Source organism: Zonotrichia albicollis, chromosome 29 (assembly GCF_047830755.1).
Source record: "Zonotrichia albicollis isolate bZonAlb1 chromosome 29, bZonAlb1.hap1, whole genome shotgun sequence".
NCBI lineage: Eukaryota > Metazoa > Chordata > Aves > Passeriformes > Passerellidae > Zonotrichia > Zonotrichia albicollis.
In genome coordinates, this window is record NC_133847.1 from 3,963,493 (window position 1) to 3,987,015 (window position 23,523).

The following is a 23,523-nucleotide window of genomic DNA, read 5'->3' on the forward strand; positions in this document are numbered from 1 at the left end:
TGCGCGGGGCGATTCTCCCGCCAGGCCCCGCCCGCTCAGTCCCGCTCGCGCATGCGCACAGCGCGCTTTGTTTCCCCCTCCCCTCGGCGCGTCTCGCTCCCCACCATTTTGTGCCGTGATCGCCAGGTTCGCTGCTGGGTTGCGCCGTGTTCTGCTGCGCGTTCGGGCTCGAGGCCAAATATCGAAGGGGCCTTGATGGCGGAGAGTCAATCAGCGGCCGGACTGGGGGATTTCACATCCCTTGGTGGGTCCGCAGCTTTTGGCTCGGAACCTGAAACCCGGCGGCTGAGCGAGCTGCGAGTCATCGACCTGCGGGCTGAGCTCAAACGGCGTAACCTGGACAGCGGCGGCAACAAGAGCGTCCTCATGGAGCGGCTGAGGAAGGTGAGGGCGAAGCGCGGCGGGGGAAGCGGGGGGGGAGAGCGGCGTGCGGCCATCCGGGTCCTTTGTCTGTGGCGCTCTGGGCGCGTGCGCAGTCGGGCCCGGGACCCTGAGGGGAACGGGACCAGCGCTGAGGGGAACCGGGCCGGCGCTGAGGGCTGAGGGGAGAGCGGGACCAGCGCTGAGGGCTGAGGGGAGCGCGGCTCCGCTGCTGCTGCGGGCACCCGCGGGGTATTGTTGGCCTGTCCCCTTTGCTGCCTCCGCGCTGTTTTGTGGCACCGCTCTGTGGTGTGGGCGCCTGTTCACCATCGCTGCTCTGAGGGCGGCTCGGGTTGCGCTGGGTGCAATGTGAGATGGCCTCGGCCTGTCCGTCACCGCCTGACCCCGGTGTCCGCGCGTCCTTCCCCGCTTTACTCTCCGGTTCCCCCGACCCACACACACGGGCCTCTTCCCCGTACCCGTTCTCGTGTTTCTCTGAGCCGTTCGCGGAATCGGTAAGCTGGGAAGGGATCGCACTGGATCATTGCTCCAGCAGGGTTTTGTCCTAGAACCCATGGTACAGGATTTCATCCTGAATATTTCCCAGTGAGAGACTGCACACCCTCCCTGGGCAATCTATTCTAGTGCATGCTTACTTGCACTATAAAGAATTTTATGCTCCTATTGAGGTAGAACTTTCTGTGCATCAGTTTCTGCCCTGATGCTTGGCACCGCTACACTTGACCTTGTTCCATCTCTCTGACCTCTCTGGAATGTGTTCCCACAGACTTCCATGAGGCCAGAACAGCACGCTCAGCCTTGGCTCTTTTAAGGTGTCTAACAAGCCTGCATATTAAAAAAAAACCTCATTCTCCTGAGCTCCTGTGAGAGTCTCTCCCAGTTTTATACTGTTAATGTGTTTATCTGCAGAGCAGGGAGCTTTGCTCCCCAGCTGTAGCTTGATTTGCCTGTGGGGATGTGTTGCACCCTATTATTTAGCATTTCTGACAGGTGATACAGCTGCCTGGCTGTATGTCCTGAGCTAGGGAGGGACACCAATATTTCTCTCTGAAAAATCCTAAAGAATGCAGTTGTGATTAAACCCTAGCAGGAAGCCAAGCACCACATAACTCTGTTATCAGCACAAACTCCAACCACAGCCCCCTGTCAGCTGTTGTGAAGGGAATTAACTGGCCCATCCAAAGCCAGTAGAAATGCACAGCAGCAAATCATACTGGATATCATCCTGCTGTCTCCAACAGGCCATTGAGGAGGAAGGAGGAGATCCTGATGAAATTCCTGTGGCCTCAGAGCTGACCACAAAGAGAATGCCAAAAAGAACTAGCAAAGGTACAGTGTCTGGATGCTTGCACTTCCATTGTTTGCATCTGTTTGCATGGTGCTAGAACTTGGCATACAAACTTGTTTTCTCCTGTTGAATTGGTTTAATTTGAAAAAAAAAATTACGTTTTACTTTGTGGAAAATGGCAAAACTCTTGCATTAATGAGCAATCACAACTTTAAACCTGTGTTTTATTAGGAAGTTTTGAAACTCAAAGCTGAAACTGTAAATTGTAGGTGTTGCTGTATTTGTGACCATGAGTAGAATTGTGTCAAGCACAGAGCAAGCAACTGCAGCATAAGCTTCATGGAAGCCTCTATAATTCGTAAACTTTAATTATATTTAACTATATATTGCTTCAAAATATTAAATGTTGTACATACAGTTTTACATGTGGCTTATTGAGTTGCTGATAACTAGTTCTTAAAATATTTTCTGATGAGAAACAGATTATTAAGCTGCTTTTTTAAGACAGAGTGGCTAAAAATAGAAAAAGAGCTGTTGTCTTTGAATAGCAGTACGAGATGGAGGTGACAGATGTGCATAAATGTGATTTGTACGTCCAAGATCTTGAAAGTGAACACTTAATTCTTAAATCCGTTTAATTAAGGGAGGTGTTTTCATAACAATCTTAAGGTGTTACTTTTAAATGGATTACCCAGAGGCTGTTGTGTCTTTTTAGGTATTGAAGGGTTGTGCAATGAGACTGTAGCTTTAGAAAAATACTGTAGCATTTAAAAAAATACTGCTGGTTGTTCATGCTGTTTGCTTTTATGGGGTGGCCAGGGGGCCTCAGTTACATCCACACAGACCCAGACTTTGAATCAGCTTTTTCAAGGATTACTTTTTGTAACAGTTAATTCACAAAAGCTTAAACAAAGTACAAAATGTAGTGCTACATCTCACTGCAGTGCTACTGTTTGTAGGAAGAAAGCCAGAAGAAGAAGGTGTGGAAGACAATGGTCTAGAAGAAAACTCCAGAGATGGGCAGGTCAGTGAAATGATGATTGCAGTTACTAAGAATGTGCCTTTTGTGACCTGCAATAAACACATTTACCCTTTTCTCTGTGTAGGAGGATATTGAAGCAAATCTGGACACCTTGCAGGACATTGACATGATGGATATCAGTGTGCTGGATGAAGCTGAGATAGATAACAGCAGTGCTGTGGACTGTGGGGAAGATTACAGTCCTGACAATATTCTCGATTCCCTGTCTGATAACAAAGATAATGTTGAAGCAGAAATGAAAGAGCTTCCTGATCAGCTAACAGAAAATGAGGTGAGTGAGGAGAGGTCTTTGTAATTTTTCAGAAGATATTTGATGGAGATATGGGCACATGAAGAAAGGATTTCAGTGCAGTAGAACATAAGACATGGATGTGATCTGGTTTGTATTCCCCATTCACAGCTCTCATGTCCTATTCTTGTAAATATTCTTGAGGCTTGAAATGTTCTCAGTAGACAAATCACCATCTTCCTTACCTTGCAGCTTTGCTTGCTGTGAAAGGAGCCTGGAGTTGAAAATGCTGTTTTAGTTTCTGTATTCCCTCTTCTGTCTGTATGTTATACATGTTAAAGTGTATATGTGCATACACCTAGGCATTTATATATATGGGGAGAGAGAAATAAATGTTCAACTCAGGTAATTTGGATATTTTTTCTGCAGAAATAATGCTCTGGTTTAAGGAAGCTGTGGTGTTCTGTTTTCTCATAGTGAGTGATAAAAGAAGAACTTCCTGTGTTGCCCTGTTCTGGCATTGTCAGGCTTTTATTTGGTTTTGAGAGCAGCTTGCAATGTCATTTGCAGACAGCACAGGCTTATCCATGTGTCACATTCACTCCCCAAATATCCTTTTTGGATTCTTGTGGGTTTGTTTTTATTTGTTTTAGGTTGTTCAGTCATTGAACAGAACATATTTTTTCTTTGGTGCTTGTGTATCTACTTCAACTTCTTATTTACTTTCTGTCACCTGAAAAGGGAGATTTTCTCCAAGCCTTTGGGTTTGATTGGTCTGTCAGTGCCACAGGAAAGCCAAAACCCACAAAATGAGCATCGTGTTCTGGGCACCCCTCACTGGGAGTGCCCTGGGGAGGGTGACCCAATCTGAGCCCCCTGTCCCAGCTCTCCTCAGCTGAGTCTCTTACTCACTGCAGGCACTGGTGGTGCCCTGAAGGACTCACACTGATGCCTTTATGGGATAACAGCATTAATTGAATAAAAAATCACAGCAGGTTAAGGTTCCAGGATTGCTGGTGGTATCTGTAAAACAACCCCCCTTATTAACCAGCTTTAATTCCTACCAGAAGCTGGCTGGAGTTCATCATTCATCACACTCAGAGTACAATTCTTACCCACCAGACATCCCTAAAGGGGAAAAGTCAGGTTCAGACTGTGGCAATGGAGCCTTCCTTAACTTCTCCCCACTTTTAACTCACTTTTACACTATTTGTACATTCAGGTGGAGTTTGTGTGACTCTGGTTTTCCATCAGTGAGGGTGGGTGACACCAGTGTGACATCTGAGGTGACCCTTGGCACAGAGCTGGGTCAACAACCAGAAATCTTCTGTCTTTTCCTTGGGCTGGCAGCTGCTCTGTGGCTTAGCAGCTGCAATTTTCCACTGAGTCCCCCCTAGCAGGGATTTCAGTGCCCCAACAGACCAAACAAACACAAAGGCTTGGAGAGAATCTTCCCTTTTGTGGGACTAAACAGAGTGGCAACAGCATTCCCTTAACTTGAAATTAATTTTGTGATATTCTGTAAATTAACTTCATCTAATGGATGAGTTTTGGTTGCATCTTACCCTCCCCTCATTAAAGAAAAAAAGATTTTTGGGGTATATTTTCATTTTGGAAGAGTGTAAACCTAAGTCAGCTTCATTTCTAACTTTTTTTCATTTAGAAATTAAAGTTAAAAAGTGGGAAAGTGAAAAAAAAAAACATGTTCAGTAACAACAGAAATGTGAAATAAGACTCTAAGAGTAACTTTGAAATAGACAATGTCCTGTTGAAATTAAAATGAAAATTAATTGGAGAAATATTTAAATATCAGGTATGTTCACACATTGCTCCTCATTTCTGGGTCACACTCTGAAGTATCAATTGAGATTAAAATATTTCTGGTTTAAGTACAGGTGTATTCTCCTTAAGCTGCTTTTAGTAAGAAATACTTTCATTCCTTTTTTACTCTTTTAGGAAGATTATGATGAGATTGAAAACAATTTAGAAGCCTCTTCAGATTTAATTGAAATGAAGGTAAACTGAAAATGTAGCTCTATTTCATAGCTGTATGTTTTAATATTAATATTTACTGAGTTCTCATACTGCAAAAAACCAAAATTGACCATAATGAAAATGAAATTGTAGCAGAATCCAAGACCTTGCTCAGCACAGTGTGTGAATTGAGGGTGCCCTGGGGTTTTTTCCCTACTTTTCAGTCAGCTCTCAAGATTTCCTTCATTTTCTGGCAGATAAAAAGGGGCTTGTACTGCTGATTTCTTCTCTCTCCCACAATTATATGCAGTAGTAGCTGGGTTTGTTTTTTACTCTGTAGTTTGGAGTGGTGGTACACAAAGATACTTTATTGGTCTTTTTATAATTCAGATTTATTTTGGAGAATGCAGTTATGGCTGATATTTTGATGTGGCTTTATGGTGCCAGAAAGGAAAATATAAAATACTCCTTATATAAAATATTCCTTTCCAGTGGATGCTGAGAAAAAAGAGCTAAATGTGATAAATGAATTTATTTGGTATTCAGTTCTGGGATTGAGCAGGGAATTGTTATTATTCTGTGTTAGAAAATACATTTTATAAAATCCTCATTCTGTGGTCTTTTTTTTCCTAAACAGAAAATGGAGAATCTACACTTGGAGCCAGGTACTGTTAAAGAAAAACATATTCCTGTCTTTTCAACTAATACTTTTTAAACCATTAACTATTAAAAAACCCAAGCAAACAAACATAATTTACGTTATTTTTATAATGGACAATCCAGATCATGCAGGGTCATAGAGATTGGAAACCCAATCATATCCCCAGATCTGTGAAGTGATGCTTGAAATACTTCCAGTGAAATGAAATGGTTTAAAAACCTGTTAAACTACATAAGTGGATTTAGAGAAGTTTAATCACAGTTATAAAAGCTAAATATTCTACTTGTAAACAGATCTTGTGATATTGCACACACCTTAACTCTGTTACTATGTAGAGAGCAGTGAAAGCAGTAAAAAGATATTGTAGGGCATTAAAGTGTAAAGATTAGTTACTGGATACAGAAGAAAGAAGAGAGTTTCTTCATGGAAATTTCATACAGATACTTTTCCCTTTCTGGACTGCAAACACACTCATGCACCATCAGAAGATGCCCAGTTCTCATGTTGGACTGTCTCTGCTAAAAGAATTTCACAGAAATTTAAAAATTGAACTCTCAGTGCCTTGATACGTTCAGTTAAGCATCTCGGACTCTGGAAGCTAACTAGAGAAGAAACAGAGCTGAACGATTTGCTGAAGAATATGAAGGCTGAGCCTGAAGTTTTTTGTTAAATCTGTGGGGGCATTTTTCTTGGCTGTTGAGGTGCTAGGGCTGATTTGGCAGGGTGTGAGAGAGCAGTGAGCGTGGTAGGTGTAACACTGTGTACACTAGGGTTTTCCAATCTCTGTGTAGCTTAGCAGTTCTCTTGGTGTTAGTGTGGCAGCCATGCCAGTTCCACATTTGTGATTTGCTGTATTTCCCTGGTGATTAAATCTTGTGCCATTCTATTCCTGTTAAATCCGTAGAAAATGAGAAAATACTCGACATTTTGGGGGAAACTTGTAAATCTGAGCTACTTAACGAAGAACAACCTCCCGAAGCGGAGCGGCCGCGTGCGCAGGAAGCCAGTAACGTGGGGCCAGGCAAGAGGCTGGCTGAGGAAGAGGACGCTCTCGCTGCCGCTCAGCTGGAGGAAGATGCTTTAGCTTTGGACAGCAAATCGGCCCAAGCTTTGGCAAGGAAGGAAGCAAAGCGTTTAGTGGTAGCAAAAGGGGAGACAAGTGAACAGAGCCCCGAGGAAGAGGCCCCGGACTCTGAAGGTGTAGTGGTAGAGACCCTAAGCGATCAGAGTAGCAAACGCTCCCAAGGCCTGGAAGCCTCTAGTGGGGAGGCAGCGGAGAAAGGCGCAGGTGCCGAAGCCAGAGCTAGCAAAGAAGATGGCAAGAGAGCAGAAGACAAAGCTAATTCTGAGGAATCTTCCCCTGCCACTAAAGAGTCCTCAGCCAGTGAGGGCGCTGATCAGAAAAAGAGGTTTGTTTTTTCTCCGTTCTAGACCAGATGCTATCTTTTATCATTGGTCCTTAAGTGATGCGAATAAGCTGTTTCCTTCAATTGGCCTCCGAGACTGATGAAATTGTAGCCTATTCCTAAAGGTCTCTTTTATTTCTCCATGTGCAGATATTTTTTATTTTTTTTAAACGCAGTGGGTTTGATTTCTTTCCTTCATCAACCTTCAAAGGTTGTTTTCCCAAATTAGTCTTATTTGTAATCATCTTCTTAATGTAAGTCTGTTTAAGAATCTGACTTCGTTATTTCTTGTCAGATTTCTTAAATCCAGTATACAAAGGTGTGTTTTTGTTTCCAACATATTTTCTGGTAGGTATTTAATTTTAGCTTTTTTCATAGTTTATATTTAGTCACTTTTCTTTCTGACTTGAATAATGTGGTGTTTTGTCTTTAGCCCTGTTGAGGAGGACAGAGATACAAAGATAATCTCAAAAGATGAGAAAGGTATGTTTGTTTTTAGATGTAGAACTTGAATGATTGTTTGGATGGCTGTTTGTCTTGGATGGGTTATTTCAGTAGAAATTGATTGCAATCTATGCAGCTGTTAAATAACATAAATTCACCTCTTTCTGCATAGTAATGTCTAAATAAGTATTTTCCTTTTATGCATTTTTCAGGACATGTGCATTGCACTGTTGTGTTTGTAGCTTGATTTTGAAAGGTCAATGTTAATACATGACAATTATGGTTATTTGGCACTGGAGATGCCCACTAACAGCTGTTAGGAACCTTTTTCAATTGTTTGCTTTACTACACACTTGGAATTCTCCTTCCCATTTTCTGTTTTGCTGAAGTAATTTGGGATCCAGTATTCACATATTTAAATGCTACAAATATTACAGCTTCCCGTTGCCTTGAAATTATATTGATTTTATTAAACTTCTTAATTTATTTATATCATTTAATATATATATATTAATATAAAATTTAATAAACTTTATTAAACTTCCACACAGATCCTATCTATGGTGCAAATAGGCATCATAAACAAGAAGAATTTATCTTAATCAATGACAGATTCCTTCATACTTCTTGCTTTTAATAACCAAGCAGCTGAGTCTTTGCAGCTCTGTTCTCTTACATGCTGCTGGCAGGACTTCAGCACTTTAAACTATGGAAGTTCCAGCATTTCCTATAAAAATCAAGAAACTCATTGTGAGGAGGAATTGGGTTGGTTTGAGTTGGGTTTTACATCCCAGACTCACCTCCCTGGCAGCTGCTTTTCCCAGATCTGGGTTATGCCTGTTTGCACAAGCTGCAATTCACCTCTTGCTTCCAGTCTGCAATCTCAAGTTCTCTTATTTCAGAATATTTCAAGGAGTTTTCTGTGCATGCTGTCCTTTACTTGAGGATTTAAGTGCATTCTTTTTGTGGCCTGAGAACACCCTTCCATGAGTTTGCTTTCAGAGCAGCCTTCAGGAATTTGGGTGTCTGGAACCCCCTTGTTCCTGCATTCCTCTGTGCTCCACAATATTTGTTTTATTCATGTTCTGGCTTTGTGAGCAGCATTGAGAGGGAGCTGCTTGGCTGTGGAACATTCTCTGCAAAGTGACTGAGCCAGAAGGAACCTAAAATAGTCTGTACAATTCAGGTGTCACTCATCCATTGCTTTTTGCCCACTTGTATGAGAGGGTTTTATTTAGGATGAAGTGTTTTCCATATTTCATGCAAGAATTCTAAAAACTGTCAACAAGAGTGCAGAAAAATAAATTTATGAGCTCACCCTGCTGGGTTTGGCTGTTGATGGATGCACAGCTGAAAGATTTCTCCAGTGTTGATGGTTCACTCCCAATACCTGCATTGTTCTTGGTTCAAAGTTAAATATTTTCATGTTTTAAAAGTGCAGAACCATTGCAGGAGCACTTTTTAAAGTCTTGTGGGAGGGCAAAACCTGACATTAAGACTGATCAATCCTTAATCAAAAAAGATATTAACATAATTTAAAAAATCTTAAAAAAACTCATTGGTAAAATAGAAAAGAGAAAAAGGAGCACTTTTTTCTTTCTCCAGGATTCTGGTGCCAGACAGTAGTTTTTAAATTGTAAAAATGTGTGGAATAAAAGCATCAAAGCCTTTGGCTCAGCTTTTTAAAAATACCAGCACAATGCATCTCCCATGTGTTTGTGTGCATGCACTACTGAGATAAATGATGGCACAAGTGTGCTCACCTTTATACAAAAAACCACCTCTTTTTGGGGTGTTTTTGTAAGAGATTGATACAAATCACTGCATTCTTCCCTAGGAAACCTGTTTAAATATTAGTTTAATTAATAAATATAAATTTAATACTCACTGTGTTTTCAGTTACTTGTGCCAGTGACTGAAATTATCAGGTTGTAAAAGATGAAAAGGCACCCAAATAAAATAACATTTTGGAAAGGTTCTGAGAAAAATGATTTCTGTAAAATTCCATTTATCACCAAAAAAAACCCCAAAACAGAAATATAAAAGCAGGGAGTTGGATTGAAACCCATTCACTGAGGCCTTGCAGCTGCCCAGACTGACAGAAGGACAGACAGACATTTCAGAGGGAGCAGAATCCTTGTGTGAGTGCTTCATGCAAACACTGAACCTTGGCCTGCAGTTCACCTTTAATCACTTCATGGTGGCTGTTCAGACTTGGCAAATTCATCAGCATTAATTAAATCACCCTTGTAGGTAATTTAATCACAATTCCCCAGGGGTTTGCTGCAATTCTTGCATGGTTTCAGCAGGCCAGGTCTGATTTCCTAAATTCCTAGGTCAGACTGAATCCCAGCTATGGATCTGTGTGGGCAGAAAGAGAAATTCTTGGTTTCTTAGTGGTAACTTTTTCCTTGAGAGGAATTCTGCATCAGCATTCCTTTGGAGTTAAGATAAAAATGAGAGAAGATAAAAATGAGATAAAATAAAAATTAGTTCATATAAAAAGCACATGTGGGGTACAGACACAGTTCCCACAACTCTTCTGTGTTCTGTAAATTACTTGGATTTATCCTGGCATGTTTTTAAGGACCTCATTAATTCAGAGGTGCCCTAATCCAGTTGCTTTCTTGAAGAATGATATAAAATATTTCTATATCAAAACTCATAGTTCCACCCAAATTTTTGCACTTGTACTGCTCCTTACCTTCAGCAAAGCAAATCATGGGAACAGAATATCACACAATGCATTTCACTTGCTCTGTGATTTTAAAAAATTAAAAATTTGTGATCCTGCTCTGTTTAAATTCACGTAATTAATCCCAATAATTAGGATTTGGGGTATGTTTTGGTTTTTCTGTTTGTTTTCCCACCCAGGTCGCAGTGCTGGCAGTTCTGGTAGAAACTTTTGGGTGAGTGGATTGGCTTCCACCACCAGAGCTACAGATCTGAAGAATCTGTTTAGCAAATATGGCAAGGTAAGGAGTTCTTTTTGTTGGTTTGTTTTTTATTTTGGTGTGTGGTTTGTTTGCACAAGTTTATTTGAAACTGTTAATAAAACTTTTAAAACTCTCATCACTGAAAGTACCCATGAAAAGATTCCAGTTACCAAAAATACTGTGGGATGTCAAGGTAAAATACACAGTGAATGACTGGAGGTTTTTTATTCTGTTGCCCAGAATATATAAAAATAAATATAAAATTCCATTTGAAATAGTAACTATACACACACTTCTGTGCTGCAGTGTGGTGTTTTCACCTGAAAATTCTCAGGCAATTGAATTAAATGCTTATTAAAGATTTCCTTAGGACTAAGTAAATATGCAGTAAATGTTGAGACAGAATTACTGGGGAATATCTTAGAAATTGCCTCAGAAACTTAAATTTTAATTTATCAAGAGTTGGCAGTTCCTTTGAAAAACACTTGTTTGGTTTTGCAGTTGCTGTTAAGGACAGACAAAATGTCAATAGCAACTGGAAAATTGAAAGAATTCAATAAAAAGCTGATATCAAAGCCATGAATGAGGATTTTTGTCTGAATCCTATTTACAGATTACTACCAGCAGATTGTAATAAAAACAAATTGTGTGTGCTGGCAATCAACCATTGGATGTTTTACTGATAAAAATTCTCTGGAACTTAAATATGATTTTACAAATAGGTACAAAAATTAATGGTTGTAGCACAGCTTGGAGTTTGAAAATCATGGCACTGATAAAACCTTGTAATGCAATACTTTGATTTGCTTAGAATTCCATCTGGTAACCTAAATTGCTGGTCATGGAGATGTGCCACAAAACTTTAAATTTAATTAAAAACTAAACAGCCAGCCTAGCATTTGGCCCTAATAGATGTCCTGGTACCATTGAGTCATTTAAATAAAATATTGTTATTTTCTTTAGAGTGTTAACAGGGGCAGAGGTTCCTGGAAGTAGATGTGCAATAAAGCAAATGCTCAGAAGTTGGTTCTTTATTCAGCTGTACTAAAACATCTCTCCTAAAATAGGATTGATTTCTGTATTACAAAGTGAGCTGTACTGAATATCTGAGCATCTATAAACACCATTTGTGTGACTTTTTCAAGCTCTAATTTTTGAGGAAACTTCATGTTTCCTAAAGATTGCAGATAACATTGTTGATCTGCCTCAGCAGGAACACATAAACAGGTTTTGAAGGGAAGGTGCCACTCAGCAGCTGAGCATTAATGTGGAAATCTGCTTTAAAATTTGTATTGGTTTTTACTATTTTGTACTAAAGCAAAATGATGTTGTTGATGTAAAGTTAGATGCCTTTTAAAACAGATTTATTGTCACTTAGGAGGTCTTTCCCTGGAAAAGAATTCCATCTTTAGCTCCCATCTCTTGGTTCAGCTTCTGTAGCATTCCATCAGTAACAGAAGCATGGTTGGCTCCAAGCATTGCATCCTTGTTAAGCAGAATCAAAATCAGAATCTCAAAAGCAAAACTTTCTTGCCTGGTAGTGGCCAGGAATAAAAAAGCAGAAATGGAGTTTGCAGTTGGTGCTGTTTAACCTTAAGGAATTGTCCCAGGGAGAGTAATTCCAATTTTTGAGCACTTAGCAGCTGAGCATTAATGTGGAAATTGCTTTAAAATATGTATTGATATTTACTATTTTATACTAAAGCAATGTGATGTTGTTAATGCAAGGTTTGATGCCTTTTAAAACAAATTTATTGTCACTTAGGAGGTCTTTCCCTGGAAAAGAATTCAATCTTTAGCTCCCCCCTCTTGGTTCAGCTTTTGTAGCATTCCATCAGTAACAGAAGCATGGTTGGCTCCGAACAATGCAAAACAAGAACTTTCCTGCCTGGTAGTGCCCAGAAATTAAAAAAGCAGAAATGCAGCTTGTAGTTGTTGCTGTTTAACCTTGGGGATCTGTCTCAGGGAGAATAATTCCATTTTTTTTCGCACTTAGCAGTTGAGCATTAATGTGGAATTCTGCTTAAACATTTGTATTGATATTTACTCTTTTATACTAAAGCAATGTGATGTTGTTAATGCAAGGTTTGATGCCTTTTAAAACAAATTTATTGTCAGCTGGGAGGTCTTTCTCAGGAAAAGAATTCAATCTTTAGCTCTCACCTCTTGGTTCAGCTTTTGTAGCATTCCATCAGTAACAGAAGCATGGTTGGCTCCGAACAATGCAAAACAAGAACTTTCCTGCCTGGTAGTGACCAGGAATTAAAAAAGCAGAAATGCAGCTTGGAGTTGATGCTGTTTAACCTTGGGGATCTGTCTCAGGGAGAATAATTCCATTTTTTTTGGGAAGGTGGTGGGGGCCAAGGTGGTGACCAACGCTCGCAGCCCCGGCGCTCGCTGCTACGGCTTTGTCACCATGTCCACGGCTGAGGAGGCCACCAAGTGCATCACCCACCTGCACAAGACAGAGCTGCATGGCAAGATCATTTCTGTGGAAAAAGTGAGTACTGGGCCTCAGAGATGCTGAATCCCCAGCAGATTGTGCAAATGATCGAGGCCACATTCTCAGCTGATGATGTGCAAAATAAATTTCAGGCAAAAAATGAACCCGCTGGGAAGAAGACAAGTGAAAAAAAAGAGAGTGAAGCAAAGAGAGAAACAGTCAGTGAGAGGTACTGTGTTCAAAATTCTCCTACCAAAGGTGGTTTGCTGTGCTTCAGCCTGTGTTGATGTCAGAGAAAAGTTAAATTACAGTAAGAATTTCTGTGGCAAAAATTGAAAAAACAAGTACAGCTTTTACTACAAGACAGATTTGAGTTGATGTTCAGTGCCTAAATTAAAATGTTTCTATTGCTTGCTTTAAAGTAGGCATTGAAAGGTTGCATTTTCAAGCACACCGTTAAATTTTAATTTTAATTTTTAATTTAGCCATATTTGAGGTTTAGGAATGATTGTGGGGCTTTCATGTCTTAAATCTGTAGGAAAGATGTGACAATTTTGATCTGTGTGTCACTGTTTCCTCATTACCTCCTGTCTCACTGGAATAAGGATTCCTCCAGATCTCAAACAGTTAAAACAGAATTATCTAAGATCTGTTCCAGCTCTGTCTGCTCTTCCTCTGGCATTGCTGAAAGAGGCACTAAGAGTGAATGAAACACTGAGAACTTTGCCTTCTTGAGGCATAACTTCTGTTCAATGCTGCTTGCTGAGAATTTCTTGCTATTATTTCACCCACTTGCCTGACAAAAATGGTTCATTGTCATGTTGGGTAAGAAACTCTGTGGGTATTAAGCACAAAGTGGGGTGAATTTGTCTTCATGCTTCCATTGAGATCCTGAATCCTTGGCAAGTTTGTTGACTACTTGGATGGTCTAAATATCTTGTTTTATGGTGCAGGAAGTTGTGGAAAGAAATATTTGGAAATCTCATTATGATTGTTATCACATCAGAATTCTACTTTGTTGCTGGCATTTCCCTTGAATTTTTTTTTTTCTCTTACTCTGTATTAATCTAATCTGTATCAATATTTATCCACAGACCTGGTGGTGCTAAAAGAGATGAGAAATCTGATCAAAAAGATGATTCGAAAAAAACAGAAGATAAAGATGAAAAAGAAAAAAAAGATAAAGATGACCAGAAGTCTGGTTCATCAGATCAGTCTAAAACTATTAAATCAGGTAATTGGATTGTTGGTTTTTTATACAGATATGTTGATGTAGGAATATTTAATTGCAGGTAGTTCTTTCTAAAGATACTGGGATTGTTTCAGATTCTTGGGTGGAAATCCAGAATGAATAAAGGGAAGGGGAGATGTTTGACTTTGTGCAATTCATAAAAGAGGTGCCTGGATTAGGTGAAGTGAAAAAATTGGTTTTGAAGAGAGAATTAAATGTCAGTTTTCACATTTTAGTGAGCATGGTGTAGTAATAGTGGTGTAGGTCATATAATTTGTTTCTTTCTACTTCTGATTCATTTAGGAAGTAAAGGAACAGAGAGAACAGTAGTCATGGATAAATCCAAAGGAGAACCTGTTATTAGTGTGAAAACCTCCACTACATCAAAGGACAGAGTAAGTGATGCTTCTGCATGGAAAATAAATCCTGAATCCTGCCAGGCTCTGTATAACCCACACTTGTCTTGCCAGTCTGTCCAATTAGAGTTTCTATAAAATGGTTTTAATTAATAAAATCCCTCTTATTTGGCTGATACAGCACTCAAATCCTGCCTAATAAATGGGGCAAGGTATCACTGTATTAATAGATGGTGTCTGTAATGTTAAAAAACAGCTTTTGGAAAAAAGCAGAGACCAAGCTTTGAGATGTGAAATGCAAACAGAGCTCAGAGAACTGTCTGTGATGTTTGTCCTATGATAAATTAAAATTTCTCTTTTAAATACAGAGTGTGAAGAGCCAGGACCGGAAATCAGAGAGCAGAGAGAGACAGGGGATTGTCCCCTTTGACAAAATCAAAGCCCAGAGGAAAATGAGGGAGGCAGAGCAGCGCCGGTAAGGGCAGCACTGACACTGTGTGGGCTTTATCCTAAAATAGATACAATTTTCCTTTCTAATCAAACAAAACATGGTTTTTTTACAGTTTCTTTTCCCCATTTGTAATTATGTTATATTTTTATGGGTATCTGTTGAACTGAACTTAGGTATTTAATTATTTTTGATAGGGCTTTTTTTGTTTTGTTTTCATATTTAGGTTTCATAATGTTTAAAGGTGATAGTTTCCATCCTTCAAATTGCTTGTTAGAACTGTGACCTGGATTCCATATTCTCCACACATTACAAAACTTCTATTTCTCACCTAAAAGTAGTCAGATTGAACAGGAGGAAAATGTTTTTTTTATTTTTACAGAGGAGGAAAAACTTTCTCCCTTTTAGTTAAATTCCTGAGCTTTAACTCAGGAATCATTATCCACAATACCATCCTGCCTTTCTTCACAAAAATAAAATATTCTTCACAGATACTTTATTTCAATGTAAGAAATGAACTGTGAGCATTTGAATTCAGACTCTTGTGACCATATAGAAGTATTTGTGGGCATTTGGATTCAGATTCTCCTGATCCCATAGCAGTATTTTTGAACATTTGAATTCAGATTCTCCTGATCCTATAGGAGTATTTGTGTGTATTTGGATTCAAATTCTCCTGGCCATATAGCAGATTTTTTAGGCATTTGGGTTCAGATTCTCCTGATCCTATAGAAATATTTGTGAACATTTGGATTCAGATTCTCCTGATCCTATAGAAGTATTTGTGGGCATTTGGGTTTAGATTCTCCTGACTATACAGAAATATTTGTGAGTATTTGGATTCAGATTCTCCTGTTCCCAAAGCAGTATTTTTGGGCATTTGGATTCAGATTCTCCTGGCCATATAGCAGTATTTTTAGGCATTTGGGTTCAGATTCTCCTGATCCTATAGAAATATTTGTGAGCATTTGAATTCAGATTCTCCTGATCCTATAGAAGTGTTTGTGTGTATTTGGATTCAGATTCTCCTGTTCCCAAAGCAGTATTTTTGGGCATTTGGATTCAGATTCTCCTGACCATATAGAAATATTTGTGAGCATTTGGATTCAGATTTTCCTGATCCCATAGCAGTATTTTTGAACATTTGAATTCAGATTCTCCTGATCCTATAGGAGTATTTGTGGGCATTTAGATTCGGATCCTCCTGACCATATAGAAATATTTGTGAGCATTTGGGTTCAGATTCTCCTGATCCCAAAGCTGTATTTTTGGGCATTTGGATTCAGAATCTCCTGATCCTATAGGAGTATTTGTGTGTATTTAGATTCAGATTCTCCTAATCCTATAGGAGTATTTGTGAGCATTTGGGTTCAGATTCTCCTGATCCTATAGAAATATTTGTGGGCTTTTGGATTCATATTCTCCTGATCCTATAGCAGTACTTGCGGGCATTTTGGTTCAGATTCTCCTGACCATATAGAAATATTTTTGGGCATTTGGATTCAGATTCTCCTAACCTATACTGCAAGCAGTACTTGCAGGCATTTGGATTCAGATTCTCCTGATCCTATAGGAGTATTTGTGTGTATTTAGATTCAGATTCTCCTGGCCATATAGCAGTATTTGTGTGTATTTGGGTTCAGATTCTCCTGGCCATATAGAATATTTCCCTGTGGGGATGGGTTTCGTGGGAGTCATTTGATCAATCTCTAAATAAATCTGTGTACACTGAGTGTCTTCCCTCCACACGTATTAATTTCAAGGGGATGATGCAAGTTTGCAGCCACTGTAATTTGAATTTTTAGCACTCTTTTGCCTTCCTTTCTTTGCTGAAGCATTGCCTGTGTCCCTTCTGTCTCTGCTCCGCAGCACCCGCGAGCGCCGGGAGCGGCAGCAGCACCTGCAGAGCATCCGCGAGCGCGAGGAGAGGGAGCGGCTGGAGATCGCTCGCGAGAGGCTGGAGATCGAACGGCAGCGCCTGGAGCGGGAGCGCATGGAGAGGGAGAGGCTGGAGAGGGAGAGGATGCACATCGAGCACGAGAGGAGGCGCGAGCAGGACCGGATCCAGCGCGAGAGGGAGGAGCTGCGGCGGCAGCACGAGCAGCTGCGCTACGAGCAGGAGCGCAGATCCGCCATGAGGAGGCCCTATGACATAGATGGCAGGTGAATGTTGTGCTCTGAGTGGCACTGAGTGCTGTGGTGTGTTCTTAAGTTCGTTAGTTTGCTCCCCCCATTTTCTGTATTACTTCCTGCTGCTACCCTGCCAGTTAGGTTGCTATGGAAATGAAACTGCTCCTCCCTTGGTTTCTCTTATAAAGTGAAAGTTGTTTCCTCCTTGGGGTCAGTCAATCACTCTTTTTCTCCTCCCAGGTTTCGAGAATTTTCCTTTCTCTGGGAGGTATGGTTGGCTGTAGCCCCGGAGCCCCTCCTATGATTTATAACAGTTGGTTACTTTAGTGTATCAGTTATGTTTCGTACCTCCAAATATGTATTTCTATTGGATAGCCGGGTTTCCCTGCCTTCTTCCCCCCTTTTCCCTTAAAACCCTCTCCTGCCCCTTGTTCGGGGCCATTTGCTGGGTGTTTCCCCTCCTTGTTGGTTCTTCTGTAATAAACCGACAGTTTACCCCCAGCAAGTGGTCGCCTCCTAATTCGTCTCTCACCGCGCTGCTCCGAGCTATCCCCCAGCTCAGCCTGAGGCCAAAGCCGCCGAGGGGGGCTGGCTTCAGCTGCACAGGGGCCCTGGCCTTCGCCCCTCACCAGCCAGCCGGATTCCAGGGCCGTTCACGCCCCCGCGCAACTGAGGGAACCCCAGCCAGCCCCAAGCCACTGAACAGCAGGGGAAACACTCTCTCAGTGTTTCCAGGGAACAGTCCAGGGGAAACACTCTCTCAGTGTTTCCAGGGAACAGTCCAGGGAACTTCTTTGCCTCAGCTAGCTAACACTAACTAAAAAGCAAAAGAAGAGCTCTCTGTCCCGCTGTCTGTCCGCAGACAACACAGTCAGGAGCAGGAATGTGGAGGAGTGAGTGCAGTGTCTGAAAACAAACTGCTGCTTCTTCTCTCTCCCCCTTCACTCTCTGGAACACTCTTAAAGGTACAAAACTTATTATTATTCAACATAAACAGAATGAGACGATTGGGGATAAAAGCATCATATAGTCAACCCAGGACAGTACCAAAGGCAGCCAAGCTGATCACCTGCACAAGAGACACTGGAACAACAGCAGAAAATGAAGGGGCCGACTCTTAGCAGGCTTAATCCAAGGTTTATTCTAGGAGCTCTTTAGGAACCTCAAGGGGCTCCTGCTGACAGCCCTGGGAGAGGTGCCAAGGTTACATTTAAAGGGAGATGGAAACCTAAAGTAGATAATCTTTTATTAACCCTAAGGGATGGATACTGGGAAATGGACATTTAGGTCAGTTTATGGGGGCTGACCCCTGGTCTCTGGCTGATCACTCAACATCCTGGACTGAAAGTTCTGGATGGAGAGGATGGGATGCTGAGTGAGTGACACAGAGCCAGGGTGGGGATTTGGGGATGATCTCAGCAAAGGGAAGGAATTACACAGGTAGAGGGAGGGGAAACAATCTGGGGTAAACAATTTGGGAAAAATACAGGGATACAAAAATAAAACTATTACAAAGTATAAAAACACACTACAACAGGTAAAGCCACCAAATCCTCATTATGCCAGTGGGAAATGTCACTGCCAGGTTCTGTCTCATCTTCCTGGACTGGAAAAAGCCATACAAGTGCTCTCAGCAGTTGTTGTTGCATTGAGATGGTTGTGTTTAATAGCTCAGGTTTTTTTCAATGCCCTTTTGAACTTAATTTCCCTTCTTTTGATCTGGAAGGAGGAACAATATCAAAAGGCATTTATTGAATATCAAAGATATCCTTGTGGCAGGGAGAAATGACACATCTGACTCCATTGATATCAGAAGGCTAATTAACTACTTTATGATACTGTATTTCACTACATCTTGACTGAATCTGCACAAGCACTCACAAATCTCGTGACTGTCAGCCAACAGTCCTGACACACACACGGATTCAATTGGTCAATGAATCCAAACACACCAAAATCCCAACTACCAATTCCCTTCAGGTAAACTCTCTTGTGAGAGAGAATTCCACTTCTGCCCAACACGAGGAGCAGCAATTGAGATAAGAATTGTTTTTTCTTTTTCTGAGGTTCCTCGCTGCGATTCCCAGAAAATATCCTTGGGAAGTTGTGCCTTGCTTTTCTCTGTGGAGAGAAATGCAGCCACAGGCAGTTATTCTGTGGGCTGAAATGAGTCTGTTCTTTGTTCCAGGAGGGATGATCCATACTGGCCAGAGGCAAAACGAATGGCCATGAATGACAGGTACCACTCCGACTTCAGCCGCCAGGATCGCTTCCATGACTTCGACCACAGGGACCGTGGCCGGTACCAGGAGCACTCAATAGACAGGTTGGTGTTGTAATCTTCGCTGCAGTGTTGTTCTTCCCTCTCTGCTGGGGCTCTTCTCCTTTCTCTGCAGCACAGTCCTTTCTCTCTTCTCAGGGGCTCCTCTTGGGCTCTTGACCCACCCCTATTTATCTCAGTTACCTTCACGAGCCACAGCTGCTGCCCAACTAAGGACCCTGCAGCTGCAGCTCGTTTGGAGTAACTTGGAACCACACTGGTGTTACAATACAACATATATTCAGGCCCCCACAGGTTGGTGTCTCACCTCTGCTGACACAAATATGGATTTCATGTCACATTTTGCTCCTATACTCTCTGCTTAGTTTGCATTTTATTTTTCAAGTGGCTCCTTAGTGGCTGTGGGATTTCTTTTCTAAAACCATGGAAATATCTGTACTGTGCCATGAGTTAAAGCTTCTCCCAGGCTTGGTCAGAGTGTTTTTCCAATCTGTTTCACACATTCATAGGATTCTGAAAAATAATATTGTAGGCACCTAGAATTTTAACAAGAATGTTTTGGTTTGTACATTAGGGCTAACTCTGTTTCCCAGGAATCCAAAATATGGCACGTTTTCCATATGTGCTGTTTATGCCTTTTGTGGATAATATGGCACAATGTGAGAGCAGGATTTTTCATCTGTGTTGTTAAATAAATGGATTTTTATAAACTGCTGTGTGTTTTACTATCACAGTCTGATTCTAATTGTCTGTTTCTAGGAGAGATGGATCCAGAACAATGATGGGAGATCGGGATGGACAAGTGAGTTGCTTTATAGAGCTACAGAAATATCTTTATATCTTATAACCTGGTTTTCTATAGTGAAAGCATAGAAAGCCCTTATAGAGCTACAGAAATATCTTTACATCTTATAACCTGCTTTTCTATAGTGGAAGCATAGAAAGCCTTATAGAGCTACAGAAATATCTTTACATCTTATAACCTGCTTTTCTATAGTGAAAGCATAGAAAGCCTTATAGAGCTACAGAAATATCTTTACATCTTATAACCTGGTTTTCTATAGTGTGTGCGTGTCAGATTACATTTAAGTAGTTGAGAATTACATTATATCTACCAAATATGTTGGAATAATCAGATTGTTTTCAATAAGATTAAATTAAATTTGAGTGTTTGTTTATTATAAAAGATATAGTTGTTCTGATAGAAATCAAAGCAAGTGAGTTGTGTCAAAATACAGTGTTCTGAAAGAATGCATAGAAGAGGCAAAGGTACAAAGTACAAATTCACTCTGTGAGGTTGCATGGTAATAAGAGCTGAATTGTAGAGATGTTTGTGGTTGAGGGCTGGGGGAAAGACTTTCAGGGCTCATTCAAGCAGTGACAGGTGAATTTCATAGAATCCTTAGTGGCCTTTACTGTGAGGTTTGGAGGGAGCTGGGTGAGTTGGGCTGATGGGAATATCCTGAAGGTCAAGAGCAGGAAATGCAAAGTCCTGGGCTGATCTTCCCAATGTGCATCAATAACTGATGGGAGGGAGGATGAGGGTAAGGTGTAGCAAGGTGCCACAAACTGGAACACAGTTGCATCTGAAGAGGATTCCAGTCCCCTTTAACTGGGAGCTCTAACAGGAGCTTGGAGAGCCTGTGATGTCTCTGGCTGGGGGGGATCCTCAGAACCCCCTGGGAAAGTGTGGGATCTCAGCATCTCAGTCCTGAGGTGCCGAGCCACCGAGAGCACCCTTGGGGGGCTCGGGAGTCCTGGAATGTTCCAGAAGTGTCTGGTGGCTGGACTTTGATCCTACACGGGAGACGACACCTGTATGAGGATAGGAGGGTTTCACCGGGGTGAATGGTGAAGGGATTGGTTAATTAGAGAGTGAAACACAGGGTTTAGGATTTCTGTACAGGGGGGTTTAGAGAAGTAAGATGGAGGAATTGGGGCCTGTCCTGTCCTTCTTCTTCTTCTTCTTCTCCTCCATCTTCTGTGGTGATGGTGGCACTTTGGGATTGATCATTACTAAAAGTGCACCGGGCAATAAGAATAAATGGTATTGGGGAAAAATGATAAATATTGTACACGTAACAATGGGTATAAAGATAGGTGACTGTCCGGAGGGCAGGGAGTGTGCTCATGGCTGGCTGCTGAGCAGAGCTCTGTCGAGCTGAAAGAAAATCTTTTAGATAAACAATTAATAAACATAAAAACCGAAAGAAGAACTGAAGCCTCTTCTCGTCCTTTGATACGCGGGCTGCCCCAAGGCCACTCCGGGCCTTTCCAGGCCCTTCAAACAGCCGAAAACCGACAGGAAAGCCTGAGCAGCTGTGAGGAGGTGCCTGCCCTCGCAGCTGAGGGTGAGATGGAGGTCCCAGCTGAGCAGGTGTGTGACAGCTCTGTCCTTGCAGCACTACCCAGACGAGCGGCACGGGGGCCCCGAGCGGCACTCGCGGGACTCGCGGGAGAGCTGGGGCAGCTACGGCTCCGACAGGAGGATGAGTGAGAGCAGAGGGATCCCCCCACAGTCACGGTTAGTGCTGCCAACCTTTTCAAAACACCTCTCCTCCTGCACCTAAGGAGTGTTCCCACATGTCAAAGTTTTTGGAATATGTTATTTTTTTTTTCCAGTTTTCACCAAAGGTGTGTTGGATGGACTGCAGATATTTGATGCCTTGTGCATCAAAACATGCACTCACCCGATCTTTTTAATAACTTCACATCTTAAAGTCATAATGCTTGCCATTAATTTTTGTCATGGTGTTCACAGCGGGCTTAGGATGAGGGAAGAGATGAGAATGTTGACTCCATGTTTCAGAAGGCTTGATTTATTATTTTTTTATATATATTATATTAAAACTATACTAAAAGAATAGAAGAAAGGATTTCATCAGAAGGCTAGCTAAGAATAGAAAGGAATGAAATGATAATAAAATCCTGTGACTGACCAGAGAGTCTGAGCCAGCTGACTGTAATTGGCCATTAATTAGAAACTACCACATGAGACCAATCACAGATGCACCTGTTGCATCCACAACAGCAGATAATCATTCTTTACATTTTGTTCCTGAGGCCTCCCAGCTTCTCAGGAGGAAAAATCCTAAGAAAAGGATTTTTCATAAAATGAGTCTGTGACAAATTTTAACTAGCATTCCTATAAACCTTGCTAGTTTCAGGATAGTGGTTCTCCCCCAGTATCTTTTTTATTCATCATCTTAGTTGGTTTGAGCAGAAAAATTTTTCTGAGATTTTACTTAACAGATAGCAATATAAATATAAGATTCACATGAGCCTTGATAAGACATTTGAGTAAGTCTGTGACTTAGATTCAAACACAAATCTATTCCATGTGCTGTGGCTGGTGTGAGAAGATGGGAATTTCATGTTCTCACAGGGATGGACGTGACTGGGGAGATCACAGTCGGAAGTTTGAGGGGCACCAAGATCGCTCCTGGCAGAGCAGCGTGGATGGAGGGATGATAGGACGGGATCATGAGAGATGGCAAGGTAGGCTCCTGTGTGAAAAAGAAAATTCAGACATTATCCTTGAAGTAAAACTCTTGCTGTGGATATAAAGGGATTGTTTGAACGTTTTTAGGTGGCGGTAGAGGCAGACCTGGCCATGTGATGCATCGTGGAGGCATGTCAGGGTAAGAACTTTAAAAGGAGCAAAGTGTTGGTTTTCCTGTTAAGGGACATTTCTTCTATTTAAATTGACAAAGGGAGTATCAGTTATCTAATTTGTTACTTAAATATCAATGAATAATTAAATATCCCCTCGGTTTTTATATAATGCAATTTATGGAATGACAACCAAAAGAACAACCTGAGTGTACCAGCATGAGAATACTGAAATGTGTGAATCCCTTTGCAGGCGTGGCAGTTTCATGCAGGGTGGCAATCAGAGTCAGATCATGCACGGAGGAGGAATGCAGGGAGAAGGATTTGCTGGCCAGGAAAGGGCAAACAGACCCAACGATCCTCGGTTCAACCGTCGCTACTGACTGGGTTTGGTTTTTAATGCAAGGTGGCAAAAGTGAAACAAATCTGTTACCCCAGGGTTACCATTAATTGTAACTTATGGGCTACTGTAAGTGTAATTTTTTTTAAGCTGCTGCCATATTATGTCACTCAATCCAATGTGAACTCATTTGTTTTGTAAGGTGTTGTTCATATCCCATTTAAAAATGTTTGTTAATGAAGCATTCCATTTTCCATGAATAAACACCAGTTTACAGTTCTTGCTTTGTTTCAGCAGTTCCTGTCAAAACAGATTTCTTCA

At 41.3% G+C, this 23,523-nt stretch overlaps 1 protein-coding gene across 1 annotated transcript; it reads left to right on the forward strand.

Moving 5' to 3' along the window:
• Positions 1–51: 51 nt before the first annotated feature.
• Positions 52–23,481, forward strand: LOC102071199 (scaffold attachment factor B1). The gene is made up of 21 exons (XM_074529056.1): positions 52–384; positions 1,623–1,710; positions 2,629–2,693; positions 2,776–2,982; positions 4,897–4,956; positions 5,552–5,579; positions 6,480–6,984; positions 7,415–7,464; positions 10,300–10,400; positions 12,712–12,861; positions 12,957–13,033; positions 13,899–14,038; positions 14,339–14,430; positions 14,760–14,866; positions 16,709–17,002; positions 19,158–19,295; positions 20,010–20,052; positions 21,653–21,774; positions 22,636–22,748; positions 22,840–22,891; positions 23,116–23,481. Exons 1-21 carry the CDS (start codon positions 52–54, stop codon positions 23,243–23,245), a joined length of 2,895 nt encoding a protein of 964 aa, XP_074385157.1. The 3' UTR covers positions 23,246–23,481.
• The last annotated feature ends 42 nt before the right edge of the window (positions 23,482–23,523 follow it).

Coding starts and splice junctions, on each gene's coding strand:
- LOC102071199 (XM_074529056.1), top strand. CDS start 52: ATGCGCACAGCGCGCTTTGTTTCCCCCTCCCCTCGGCGCGTCTCGCTC. Junction 1,711..2,628: donor GCCAAAAAGAACTAGCAAAG/GTACAGTGTCTG, acceptor TACTGTTTGTAG/GAAGAAAGCCAGAAGAAGAA. Junction 14,039..14,338: donor GTCTAAAACTATTAAATCAG/GTAATTGGATTG, acceptor TGATTCATTTAG/GAAGTAAAGGAACAGAGAGA.